General features: G+C 31.7%; 1 protein-coding gene across 2 annotated transcripts in view; it reads left to right on the top strand.

Annotated features, from left to right (window-relative positions):
* Pkn (serine/threonine-protein kinase N) overlaps positions 1 to 14,354 on the top strand; it is a 157,002-nt gene that overhangs the window by 44,033 nt on the left and 98,615 nt on the right. For both annotated transcript variants that reach the window (XM_035377398.2, XM_035377399.2), the window contains exon 4: positions 9,353 to 9,548. In XM_035377398.2, the coding sequence (XP_035233289.1) occupies positions 9,353 to 9,548 (196 nt within the window). The remainder of the gene's footprint in view (positions 1 to 9,352; positions 9,549 to 14,354) is intronic.

Genomic DNA, 14,354 nt, shown 5'->3' with positions numbered 1-14,354 from the left:
AAAATAATGAAAGTTTTATTAAAAGAAAGTGTACATAACTTTACATAACATATTAAACAATATATTGAAAAAGAATATTAATATCAACAGTAGGGCTGTATGCAAGGAGAGGGAGGTTCAGGTATGTGTACTTTTCATTAACAAAAATTTATTGAAATCTTATATAAAATAAGTCTACTTTAAAAATTTTTATTTTTATACCTCACTCCAGCCGGAAAATATCCAACGTGGTATCCCTAACCAAAACAAAATCCTTCGTGCGCCCCAGCACAGCATATATAACTCAACTGCTTTGATTTTGATTGACAAGTTAGTCGGTATTCTCGGAACAGCCATTACGGGACTTGAACAGCGGAACTTTAAACTGAACAAGAAATTATGTCTGTTTGTAGAATTAAAGAGAAAGTATTATCACATAAAATGAAACAACTTAAACAACTTACATTGAAAGAAATGTTTAATAAAGTAAACAAATAAATATTAAGCTTTTTTTTTTTTTTTTTGTAAATTTTGATACCCTTTAGATCATAATTGTTCTTTATTTCATAAATTACGGTTTCATATTTTTAATTTTAGAATTTCTGCATGCCATCTTACGAGATTTAAACTCATGATGTATAATCCAGAAAAATCGATAATCCGGAATCGCCGAAGTCCCGACGAGTCCGGATTAACGACTTTTGACTATATTGATGACTATGTAAATAAAAGGCTAACTGCATTCTTCCTTGAAAGTATGAAATTGTCCCCTGATTGATGGGATGTATGGTGGCAGTGAGCTATGAAGTAAGTCTTCACTTTTATCACAGACATCAACCCACAATGTCACGGAAGTGAAGTGTATCTGATGTTCATGTGGAAGAAAGATTGCAACAAATCATGTTCATGCATGCTCTATCTCATGCAGAGCAGTCCTTAATGAAATATGAAATAGCAGATGTAGTAATTGCAATTATTTAAAAATGAATGATAAAGAAATTTGGAGAATGAACTTTTTGGAACTAACAGTTTTTATTAGCTTCTTTTTCAAACAAAATTAATTATGTATTATATATATATATATTTGAATTCAGTTGCAGTATTTTTTGTCTTCCATTTATTAGCTTTACTGTTATCTTAAAATTAAATGAAGTAAATAATTTTTTGCTTTACTATGTATTCGTATATCTATATTAGTGGCTTTCAATTTAATGAATAATCTTAATTTAACATCTTGCTCCCACGAGATTCATTGAACCTGGCTTTTATATATGTATATATATATAATCTATTTACTAAAGAAATATTGATTATATTAGCTTCTAATATAAATTTAGTACAAGTATAAAAAAAGAGGGAACCCATATGTAGGAAGTTTAATTCCGAAAATTGTGTTTTGGTAAATTGTGTTTTTGAAAGTAACTTGAATGTAAATTATGAAAAAAATGTTTTTCAGGGACTTGAATTCAAATCATGAATAATAAAATTTCGAAACAGAAATTAAAAACAAGTAATTATTGCTATTGATTGGAAATTATGAAAGACCTATTTTTAGTACCTTTTTCAATTATCAAAAGATATCAAGATAAAAGTTTACAATCAGGTGCCCCCTGGCAATGATGCCAAGAATAGCATCTAATTTTCAAAATGGCTGTCACCCAAAGCAGTGTCAAAAATGTATGTTAAAAAAACAACAAAAGTACTCATGTTGTGTATTCTATGCTATGTCTTATTGTCAGTGTTGGATGACTGCAACACATACAGTCCTTTAATGCAGTTGATTTAGTTCCGGAGTGCTTCCTTATCCTCTTGATCCTGGTGCCCACGACATCACAAAAATTCTGCAAATTAGGAATCGGAAGTTTCATCTCTTATTTAATTTGGCTGTATATGTCCTCTGTGGTGTTCATATGAACGTTAATTTCAGGGTCTTTGTATGTCGGAGAAAGATCGACTGACGAATGCTCAAAACCTTGATTACCGAGGCAGTCATGCACTTTGTGATAGTCGGAAATAATTGTGAGGCTGGGTAAGATTTTCTGAAATGTCACATCCAACAATGTATCGTTCATGCAATCTTCACAATGGGAAAAAAAAAAAAAAAAAAAAAAAAAAAAAAAAAACAAGTATTTAAAACACAGTTAAAATTCAGAGTGCGTACTTGTGATGCACATACTACAAATTTTCTTCACAACTGATATCAAAGGAGGAATTTTGTTTTTCTGCAAAAAGCCAGAAATTAAAAATATTATTCATTTTTTGTTTTCTGGAATTTGCAGAGCAATATGACTTAAATCGGGAAAGAGCATGTAGGTTGATTTTGAGGAATTTTTCTCTGAAGAAATCATAATAGATAGTCTTTTAGTCATGAAAGAGCACATAAGAGAAGTCATGAAAGAGCACACAAGAGTAGTTTTGAACAGAATGCTAAATAATATCTAGCCTTTTACATAAGCGATAGCAGAGAGCAGATCTCAATTTTCATTAACCACTTGCGCTACGACTAAACTTCACGGTTGCGGTGCCGTGCGCTACAATATAACAAGTGGTAAAATGTCTCATTTACGCTGCTCCGCGTCTGCGAGTGCAGTCCAGAGCTGTAACTCGAGAAATAAACAATCTCGTTGTTAGGCGACGTGTGCACCACGTTATTTTCATTTTTGCGATAAATGCCTATCAATGTGGTGTTCACGTCGCTCGCGGTTTGAGACAAAAGCATCTCAACGTGCGTGGCATGTCTTTTTAGCACAAGTGGTTAAAGTAACAGATGTAGAAATTTCAGATCTAATGGACTTCAAATGATAATAAAATGTGAATAAGGGATGAAACAATAATTATCACTTAGGGTACTTACGTATTAACGCAACCAGGCCAAAATTCGCATAAATTGACAAATTTGGCGACCCTACTTACGGCAACCCTACGTGTTATACGTAGTTTTGTAAAAAGAGCATGTGGAAATTCACAAAATTTTCCTGCATTTTTGTGCAAATTTTTGTAATTTATGAGAAAATAGCAGTGTACATGGATAAAGTCAAGAGTGTGCGCAATGCCATTTTTGTGCAATTCTGGGATGATTTTTTAAGTAAAAATAAGTCGACGTGTACATGGTTTCCGGTTTCGAATTTGAATAAGTTGCAGAATTATTTTTTCGGCAGAAATCTTTTGGCTATTTCTTTTAGCACTGATTGAAAACCGTATTCGCCATAACCATGTACACGTCAACTTATTTTTACTTAAAAAAAAATCCCAGAATTGCACAAAAATGGCATTGCGCACACTCTTGACTTTATCCATGTACACTGCTATTTAATAAATGTACATTTTCTTTCTATTCATACTTTTTTACTCAAACTTACAAATCGCGCGAACCTGGTTGCGATAATACGTAAGTACCTCACTTAGTTTATGTAATTACTTATTTTACACATAATTTTCATAACTGTTCATTTGTTAGGATGATATTTAGGTCATTGAAGATTGTTTTATATTTTAACTAAGTATGGTTAATACGAAATGACAGGATATAGCTTGGTACACAAAATTTCATAACCATGTGTTTTGTTTATTACATATTTATGTAATTGTGAAAGACTGAAATCTGGAGAATGTCGACATGTATGTAATCTCTTGGTGTATGTCAGAAGTATTTGCTAAATGTCCTTATTTCTCACTTACACCAGCAAATGTTGACATTTGCCATGCACTGATGGTGAATATTGAATAAAAATATTTTTGTTACAATTTTTAATCATACTTTGTTGTTAAAACATATTGTGATATATGTCAAAATAGGAAAAAGCTAAAGTAACAGCACATGTAAATACACTGTTCAATATAAAATGATCAATACATTCTGAATGAGAAAAGAAAATAACATCAATCATAAACTTACTGAATTACGTGATTGACATCTTACTTATTGCAACAATAACAACTGGTGATGGTCCGAATGTATAAGAATATAACCAAACATTCAGTCTTTCACCAACGTATTAACCAATTTCGATCATTCATGGTAGCACTTCATCAAAATATTGTAAGGTTAATTACATAGTTAATTGTTTGAATGTGGGTTGATTCCAGTTTGTTTACTATTTCATTTAACAAACTCTTGCAAGCGAACGTTTGCATTTGTTAGAACTCTCTGGCATACTTCTTTTGAAATTGCAAGGCACAGTTGCATGGTAAGGGCCTTGAATAGCACTGCATATGCAGGTTTCCTTGCAAATAACTTATCTTTCAAAAATCCCATAGAAGGCAATCACATGGATTAATATCCGGGCTTCCACTGACTTTTACTTTCGATACATTCAGGAAACTAATGGGATGTTAAACACACACTAAATATCTCATATAAGAAACTAACATTTACTTATGTGAGCAGGCCATGTCATTCATGAGCAACAGAATATATTAAAAGAAGACCTGATACTAGGGGCTAAGGAATAAATCTGTTCTTCATTATATACTTGTATTGCTATTTAGTTAATGCTGTATCAAAGAAAAATTGGTGATTTTTTGGGATGAAATTGCTATTCACACAATGACCTTTTTGTCATCATTCTCAATTTTTTTCATGTTCGTTTGTCCAGTATTGAACATTTTGCTTCACCTGATTTTTATTTTTAGCCTTATTAAGGAAAATGTTTCACTGCAATAAATGAATTTTATTGAATTAATTAAATTCAAATTAGACATTTCGTTCTGCCACTTCTACTAATTTTCAGTATAATTTTTCTTATTAAATTCTATTTCATCTAAATCGTGTTTTTTGTTACATTTTATTGATCTTACTTAATGTTTCTTATTAAATTTCATTTGATCTGAGTTGTTTTAATCTATTGTGAAAATATATAGATTTTTATGTGAAGATTCAAGCTGTGTTTAATTAGTTTATATTTAATTTTATTTCAATATTGTCTTTTATTTATTTATTTATTTATTTATTTATTTAAGTTTATCTAGTTAATATGCGTAAATTTCTTCATTGTTGGTTTGTTTACATTCTGTACAATGAATGCAAACTTGTCTATAGCGAGTAGAGACAGATCCTAAAAATAAACAGTAGAGAGATGTATGTGGTGTTAAAAATAAATAAAAAAAACATGTTAACAGTAGTGTATATGTATGTATGTGTATATAAAATTTTAATAAATCCAAAATTTCAATTCTGTGCTTTTTATTAGCTACTAGTGGTGTTCATCTAACAACAGAAATGTGGAATATAGTGGCAGAAATGTGGAATAATACATAAAATTTACATACATATATTTTTACATAAAATGTTTTAATGCATTTTTACAAAATAATAAAGTAATAATTAATAAAATTAATAACTTATTATTTATTCTCACACATCTCCAACATTTTTTTTTGTGGTTTGACATTTCCTTTAACTATAAATGTATTTAAATGTATAATTCTGTATTTAATAAATCCTGATTAAATAATTCTTAACTTGTAGTTTTATTTGGTGCTCATGCAAAAAATCCAGATTTAATGTTAAACAAGTGAAAGTGTAAACAAAACTCGTACATCACCTAAAAATCTGTAAAAGCGAATATAAGTGAATATATTGTAAAAATAACTGTGAATATGAGAATTCTACTGTGTAAAATAAACGACCCTTTGAGGAAGCTTACTAAAATTTCATTTTGAATTTCAACCCAGTCAAAGTATGGATCTTTATTCCAGTGACATACTTGGATTGTACATAAATGATTGACACAACGGCTCTCACAACAAAACTATTACACTGTTTTGACGAAGAGAAAGCAAGTGAACTAGACATAAGGGGACATGTACTACTCAGAATGCATAGATGGAGCTGGCCACAAGCGAGAGGTATAAATCAGCCACTGTCCCTTTCGCCATCATCATTGAGAGTGTAGACAGCAATGATGGAAGGTTATTATCACAGTCAGCATTGGACAGTGTGGTTCATATAGAAGGAAGGGATACAGGGTAATGAGACCCATCATCGCATGGTACCGGTGTGCGGGAAAAAAGCACCCTCAAAGCATACCCTATCCCATTGGTTGACTAAGTTCAGCAGTGGAGTGGAGACCGCAGTGAAAAGTGTCAGTGCGCAATGACATCATCGCATACAGCAAGCAAATGTGGCAGCCGTGTCGAATTTGATCATGGCGAACAGGTGCATAACGTTCAACTAGATGCAGAAAAAGACAGAGCTTGCGCTAGGAACATTGCAGGCGGTTGCTTGTCATGATTTGGAGATGACAAATATGTGTGCAGAGTGGGTGGACCTCGGTCTACAGCTTGCTTGACAACATGAAGTATGCGGATGGGGGCCAACATGCTGAATCTTCTGCCGAATTGCATGCAGTTCTCCATAGGAGGTACACCAACACCCTCACAGACTGCTTTACCAAAGCCCTTCGGGACCTCCCAGCCAGATGGCAGAAGTGTATTCACATGGGCGAGGATTATTTCTAACAGATGTACTATCAATTTTTTCTTAATACATTGTATTTCGCTCTTTAGCAGCATTTGTGCCATTCATTTTTGTACGACCTTAATATAATGATACATAGTAAATACCACTCTGTAAAACCAGGACTATTAGTGCAATAATGAGTCTCTTTGAATAGAGTTTTAGAAGCAAATCAAGCATTAATTTTAATCCATTTTTGGATCTTAAACTGTAAAAATATTGAAAAATCATGCATTTTTTAAAAGTATCTTGCTTTTATATTATCTGTTGCTGTATATAATAGATATTTTAAAAACAGTATGTAGTAAGCCTAAAATTGCTAACCACCATGAACATTTGTAAAGGTATCAAGAAGGCAATCATATTTGATAGTAAATTAAATGAAACTGTTATATTTTTTACTTCTGCATTGGACATGATTACTTTGGAGAAACTTTGTTTTGCCTGAGCATTTAAATTTATCCATCTAGTCCAGTTTGTAAATTCTGAAGAAAGTAATGAAGGATCTTCTTCACTATACTGAAGTCCGCAGGTTTGTATAATGTTAGAAAATGGAGAATTCTGAGGCAAAATTTGTATCATGGATAATATATAAATGTGTAACCATCATTAATCTTTTCAAAATATTATCTGCATAAAGGGGTGGACATAAAGTTATAAATTAAGAACTTTTGTACTCAGTTTTTTAGAATATTTTTTCTTCTAACAATACTGTAATTTAATCTTAAGAAACTCAATGGACTCACAGGAAGAACAGCAATTCAATATTATGTTTAAAAAAAATATGTGCTAATTACTTTACAAGGTAAACAAAAAAGTTCTTGCCGTTTCTGATATGGCATTGGAAGAGTGAGCCACAACATAAAAATAGGCTCCAAACCTGGCGATGAAGTGGTTACGATGGGAGCCCGGACATTGTATAAAAGTGTGTTGCATCGGTACTTCAAACATAACTCACACAGTGACTGATTGAAATGGACATGTCAAAGGTGCTCGTTCGGAGTTGTTTGCTGTATGACTTTAAAGTGAGCTTATCAGCAGCAGAATCAAGTCGCCGAATTTTCCAGGCCTTTGGGGATGATGCCGTTAATGAACGAACTGCTAGACAGTGTTTCCAGAAGTTCATGTCATTAGATATGTCTCTTTAGTGATGCACAACGCAGCGGGCGGCCACAAGCACTGAATGATGAGGCCCCGACAGCAGCCAAACATGTGGTGAGCTTGCTGCTTATTTCCAGGTGTCTGATGACTTCATTTGCACTGCATAGGAAAGGTATACAATCTGAGCAAGTGGGTACCCCATTCACTACTCGAAGCAAACAAGCAACAGCATGTCGCTGCCTGTTTGTCATTGCTTACTCGGCACCTCAGTGCATTCCAGCGATGACAAGTGGGTCCAGTATGGCATACCCAGGTATTCGAGACATTGGTTGCGATCATGGGACCCTGTACTTCACACTATGAGACTTTCTGTCCACCCACGCAAGATCGTGCTCTGTATCTGGTACACTAGTAACCAAGTGGTGCACTATGAGCTCCTGCCAGTGGGCCAAATGATCACGGCATACCTGTACTCAACAGCTGGAATGAATGCATGAGGCACTGATGCATAAAGAGCCAGCATTGGTCAATCGTAAGGGTATACTCCTCCTCCATGACAATCCGAGGTCACATGTGGCTCAGGAGACTAGCGAAACCATCCAGCAACCAAACTGGGAGACACTCCCCAGACCTCGCACCTAAAGTCTACCACCTTTTCCATTCCCTTGACAACCATCTTCGTGGGAAATTCTTCAGCAACCAGCCAGATCTCGAAAAGGCCCTCACGGATTTCTGTGCATCCAAGACGCCAGAGTTTTACCGTGATGGTATTGCACAGGTGCTGATGATGTTAACTTCGAGGATTAGTGAGTTTTTCTTTCTAACTGTCCAAAATGGCAAGGACTTTTGTGATTACCTCGTACATAAATTTAAAAAAAAAAAAAAAAAAAAAAAGATTTTTTTGGAAAAGAAGTTAAAAAATTGAAGAATGGCGAAAGGAAAATAAAAAAATCTTGAGCTGAGGAGAAGCAAAGTGAAAACAAGGAAAAAATTTTTAAAAATCTGAAAGGCTTCAGATTTTAAAGTACATCCAAAGAAGCGTTTTTTAATCGTTTTGTGTGTTACCTTTATTTATTTATTATCATGCTCTTTGTACTTAAACCATAAAATATCGTAAAATAATTTTAATATGAGCATATCTTTAGAATTTCCCATACAAAGTTCCGCGTGCTGGAGATAAAAAGGTTTTTTTCCCCTCCCGTAGAGTGTTGCCATTGTTCGCTTTTAAATTGTTGAGTTTGTTAATAAAAAATATGATTACAAAATATGAAACCGATAATAAAACAAATTCCAAATTTCAACTTCCAGATGCCCATATTCGCCTTAGGATTACGTCATTCAAAATTTGATGCTTCTAGGTACCATTGTTTTATCACAATGCAAGAAACATACATACATTTATGCAGATTCTTTTATTATTTAATTTCTTCAAATATAATACAGGACAATAGTATTTGGTGGCAACAGTTTGAAAAGTGAAACGGACATTCAGAGTGATTCAACGCAAAATCGCAGAATGAAAACAATAGTCCTTAGGGACAAAGTAAAATAATAATAATAAGGCTTCTTAAAAATATTCTTAGGCAATGAATTCTTCTTATTATTTTATATAGTGTTGTTCATTTTTTACATTAGTGCTTCACAGGTTTGGTGAAATTATAGCTAAGATCTTGGTGCAAATCTAAAATTTCCAAATCTGGTTGGGGGCTGCTGTAACAAAGAAGTATCATTTCTCTTAATTATACTTTAGATATTCAGCTGTTTTATTATTTTTTTTATTTTATTTATTTTAATTTTTTTTTTTTTAATATAAAGGTGAAACTTGGAGCAGAAAATATGATCCAGATGTATAGTTCTGGATCTTCAAAAGATAAAAAACTTCTGGCTGAAGCTCAACAGATGTTGGCCGATTCGAAAGCTAAAATAGAGTACATTCGAATGATGATCAACAAAGTTAAACATGACAAAGAAAATCATGCAGATGGTAATACTGTTGGATCTGAAGGAGCAGGTAAATTGCTGTAAATATATATCTGAACATAGAATAACTTTCATTTTAACAAAATAAAATACAACATACTAAGGAAGTAATTTATTAAATAGTAATTTAGTGGCATAAAAATGTATAGATATGTAAATCTGTATTTTTAAAATTCAAATATTTGCTTTAATATATTTGTGAAAGTTATGATCTGTCTTGTGTATCTGTTAATGCAAAGTAAGTTCAGTATTCATGTTCACTTTAGTTGTAGTAACCACTGCAGCTTCATTTTTATAAGGATTGAGAATACAAAAATAATTAAAACACGCAGTGGCATGTTACAAAATCAGTTATGGGTACATCTAATAAACATTATTTCTCTAAAATATAAAATTATGTAAATGATAAATCAGAAAACACGGAGTGGCATGTTACAAAATCAGTTATGGGTACATCTAATAAACATTACTTCTCTAAAATATAAAATTATGTAAATGATAAATCAGATTTGTAGCTAATATAAATAACAGAGCCAAGCTATCAACTGAAAGTTAGAAATTATAGCATTTTATTTCAGGAATAACAGATTGTGGACAACAGCATCAAAATAAGGAGTTAAAAATTCTTGAAAGCAAAAAATTTTAGGATTTCAAATATGATTTTAGAGAAAAGGGTAACTTTTAAAATATTACAGTATACTAAAATTTAAAAATAGGGTTAATAATTCTCTTAAGACAATTTCATATTGAAATTATAAAATCTGATGTGTACACCACATGACTTCCTTGTACGGAATATTAAATTATATGCATTTTTTCATGCATTTAAACTTATTTCCTCGAATTTCAGTAGAGATATATTTCTCATTCGATTAATTCAGTTCTCACTTTGTAAAAAGGCAGAAATACATATAACCTCAAAATATCTTTAGAAAAAACTAAAAAAAAAAAGAAAAAATCTGAGTTTTCAGGTTTTATATTACACCCAAAGGGGCATTTTTTAAAAATAATTTGTATGTTACCTTTATTTATTAACTATCATGGTCTTCGCACTTAAACCATAAAATTCAATTCAACAGCAATATCACAATAATAATAATAATATCACACTAAGGAATAAACATGATTCTTTCATGAAGACCACGTTGTTTAAGTTTTTCTTATTTTTATCCATAACACGTCTCATGCATAAACATATTAGACTGAAATATAATAAAAGTATAATCAAGTAATCTGAGATAAAGAATAAACTAACCTAGTAAGCAAAAAATATTCGTTACATTCCGAATTCTTAATATTTGTTTACATGAACATATATCGCAAGCCCTGCAGGAGCACAGATATCAGATGATTACAAACGCACGATCGCCAGAGATCGTATGATAATTTTTTCCTCAACATTTTCAAAACTGAATTGACACAAAATGACAAAACGAAAGTACTAGCCCTTCTGGTCAAATTGACACTTGGGCTAATGCAAAAACAAGCAATTAGGCCAGTGGTCAAGAAGGCGGATGCAAGATACATACATACGTAGGTACAGATGTCACAAAAAATCTCTTCTAAATCCATTTAAATCATTTTTTCAACTCGTTTTTGTAGAAGAGTCCTTTATTCTGTCTTTATGTACAGTTGTCATGCAAAAACATTGTTCAGTTACATTTAAAAATGGTCGAAATGTATATTTTCGTTGAAATATGACACCCAAAAATTTTCACGATTACAATACTTCCTTTACTTTGTACTAGGAAGTAAAAAGGAAAGGAAGAAATAAAATATTTTCTGTAAGCTTTTATTAATTCACTTCTGTTGCTTACCGCTATGATCGAAAGTTTGTAATCAGTTTTTAAACTATTTCTTGATAAGCTATGAAGCTCAAATTTTGCACAAACACTCTTCGATAATGCAGTATGGTGTTGTATGCAGTATGCAGTTTGATGATAATGCAGTAGGTAAAGCGATTTTTTTTTTTTTCAAAATTCAGTTCAGACATTTTTAACATTAATACCAAAACAATTTTTTGCACATATCATCTTTGTTTACGAAACCAACTAAAAACCTTAGAATTTTACTTTCTGCAACATTGAATAGAGGAAAAAATATAACTTAAAGAATGTTTGTATGAAATTTTTAATGTTACTTTCTGATTTTTTGTGACAAATTTTTGGAACTTAATTTTTCTAACCATTTGATATCCATTACTATAAAAAAATTCAACATCTAAAATTATATGTGTTATAAAGTTTCTGAAATTTTCACAGATTATAAAACTTATAAAACAAACTCTTTGCTTTCTATTAAAACAAGAATGATGAAAAGATTTTAATAGATGATTTTGTACACTTTTTTTCTTAATATATTGTGATATGACCTTATGTGGAAGACAAAACATTGAATCTCTAGTAGGAATCACGTGACTGGTTCTGAAACATAGTACAAAGTTGTCACTACACTTTAGGCTGCATTTTTTGTTTTGGTATACATTTCTTACTCTGCATTTTGTTTCAACAAGAATGATTAAAAAAAAGTATTCATTTACATGACTTTTTAAATTTTTTTAAAAACTAGATACATGAATTGCCAGACTAAATCATGCCATATGTGGTAATATATCTAAGAAAACAATTATTCACAATGCATATGTTGCTTTTAGCAGCATAAAGCCACGGGAAGAACTAAAAGTTCAAGAGCTGTGTCGTGAAACTGAATGGAATAAGATTCGTTTGATAATAACATAATTAGAGAAAATAGAAAGAATGCAAATCCACTATCAAAGATAAATCTAGATTGAATACATAAATTTTTTCTTTGCAAATGATATATGTAAATTTTAATATTAAATTACAGAAAGTGTATATTATTGTAAGAATGTAAACAATAACAGAATTCTTGGATGTAAAGTGAATATTTATTGCTGAAATACGATTTTTCTGTTGATTACTTGATTGATAACATGCAACTGAGACTAAAATGGAGAATGTGAGACAAATAAAAATTTTTATAAAATAAGCTTATAACGATGTTTAACCACCATAAGACTCCATCAGAAAGGCCTAAAAATTAGAAATTTCAGCCATTGATTAAAACCAACTAGAGAAAAAGCACATCTCATAAGAGAATTCACTCAAGGAATCTCACAAGGAAATCTTGCACAGTCACATCTTGCAAGAGGTTAAATACACTCACTTCTAAAAGTTAAGCACAAAGATGTAAATTACAAAAAAAAAAAAAAAAAAAAAAAAAAAAAAAAAAAAAAAAAAAATCAACAAATAGTACTGCTTTGATTGACACAAAATTTGGCAGGAAAGTAGCATATATATTTATGCATAAAACAAAACCAATAATTATATACAGAAAAGAAAACAATATTAAATTTTTGTAAATTATCAGATAATGACATACTGGAGACTTAAACAGAATTATGTATAAAGTGAAAAATAAACAGCATAAGATTGGGGGGGGGAAAAAGGACATTAATAGGGTATGTGACCCTGCAGATCTGTGCTTGTTTGTCTGATCTCTGCTTGTAAATTTGGTAGTCCTCATCCGTATGCTTATACTAAGGACTTTTAGAATCTGTTCCGTGACAGGGTGGGCTGTATTCCGCTAATGAATTTTATTCTTTCCTAAGTATATGTATTAAAAAAAAAAAAAAAGAGAAAAAAAAAAAGAAACGCTAGAGGGTTGTGATGCGTAGGTGTAACTAATGACATAACATATACATCCCGCTTTGAAATTTCAATTTCAAATTTGCCATTTATATTATAATTCAACACTGACACAATAAACAAAGAAATACACATTTTTAAACAGATAAGGAAATTAAGTGAATAAATTCAAATATGAAAAAAAATATATATATACAAATGCAATTACACTATTACAATCAATGCAAAATGGAAATTCGTTCCTTCATTGGAAGCAAACAAATTTGGCTGATACCTCTTTTAAAACAACCTTCAGATGTTTTTACTAAAACTACTAACCTCTACATCTGATCCTTCTTTTTTAAATCCTTCTTTTATTCTATTCGAAAATTAACCACTCAATTAGCAGCCATTCAAACAATCCAAGCAACAAAATTTCTCATCGAACAAGCTAATAAAAAAGAATTACAAAAATCAAGTGATATTGACACATGCGAGTTACAGGATTCATTGCTAGGCAACAGAGGTAGAGGAGAAAGTTTCATATAGCAGACATTCAGGCGCCAACAAATAGCCTTAGTGGCAAATTTTACAAAGATTGAGACATAAATTTTTTTGAATGTGCCCTTGCATTGACCTTTGTATTTAATCAAAAACGGGCCACAGAAGTCGATTCCACAGTTATAAAATGGAGGACTAGGGTTAACTCTCTCTGCAAGCAAGTTTCCCAAAAGCTGCTCAGAGCGTCTGGGTTTATTTTTAAAGCACATTATTCATTTACGATTTTTCGAGCTAAATTTCTTCCTCCTGTTGGCCTAAATTTCTGCCTCATGCAATATAATAATTGACCTATATTAAAATATCTCCTATGGAAGGATTCCATTATAATTTTAATAAGTTTGTGCCTAGAAGGCAGAAGTTCTGGATGCTGTTGGTTTTGATCAAATTCTGCTTTTTGTAAACGTCCACCTACCTGAAGGATCTCATCCAAAAATGAGTTCAAATTACTTAATTTGCTACTCTTAATATTTTTGTTCCTCTTTAAACAAGAAATTTCTTCACACAATTCATTGCTTTGCACTAATCTTACCAATGCATCTGAAGCTTGGTTCAATTCTTCTACACTTACCCTTTCTGGGCTCCCTGGGATGTTTCATGTTATGGAAAAACCTGAAAATAAAGCTTAATAT

The sequence above is a fragment of the Stegodyphus dumicola genome, chromosome 4, assembly GCF_044657685.1.
Source record: "Stegodyphus dumicola isolate Sdum_Otavi_A_Nest chromosome 4, ASM4465768v1".
NCBI classification, from domain to species: domain Eukaryota; kingdom Metazoa; phylum Arthropoda; class Arachnida; order Araneae; family Eresidae; genus Stegodyphus; species Stegodyphus dumicola.
Note: the sequence above shows the minus strand (reverse complement) of the source record. Positions and strands in the feature narration are given on the sequence as shown.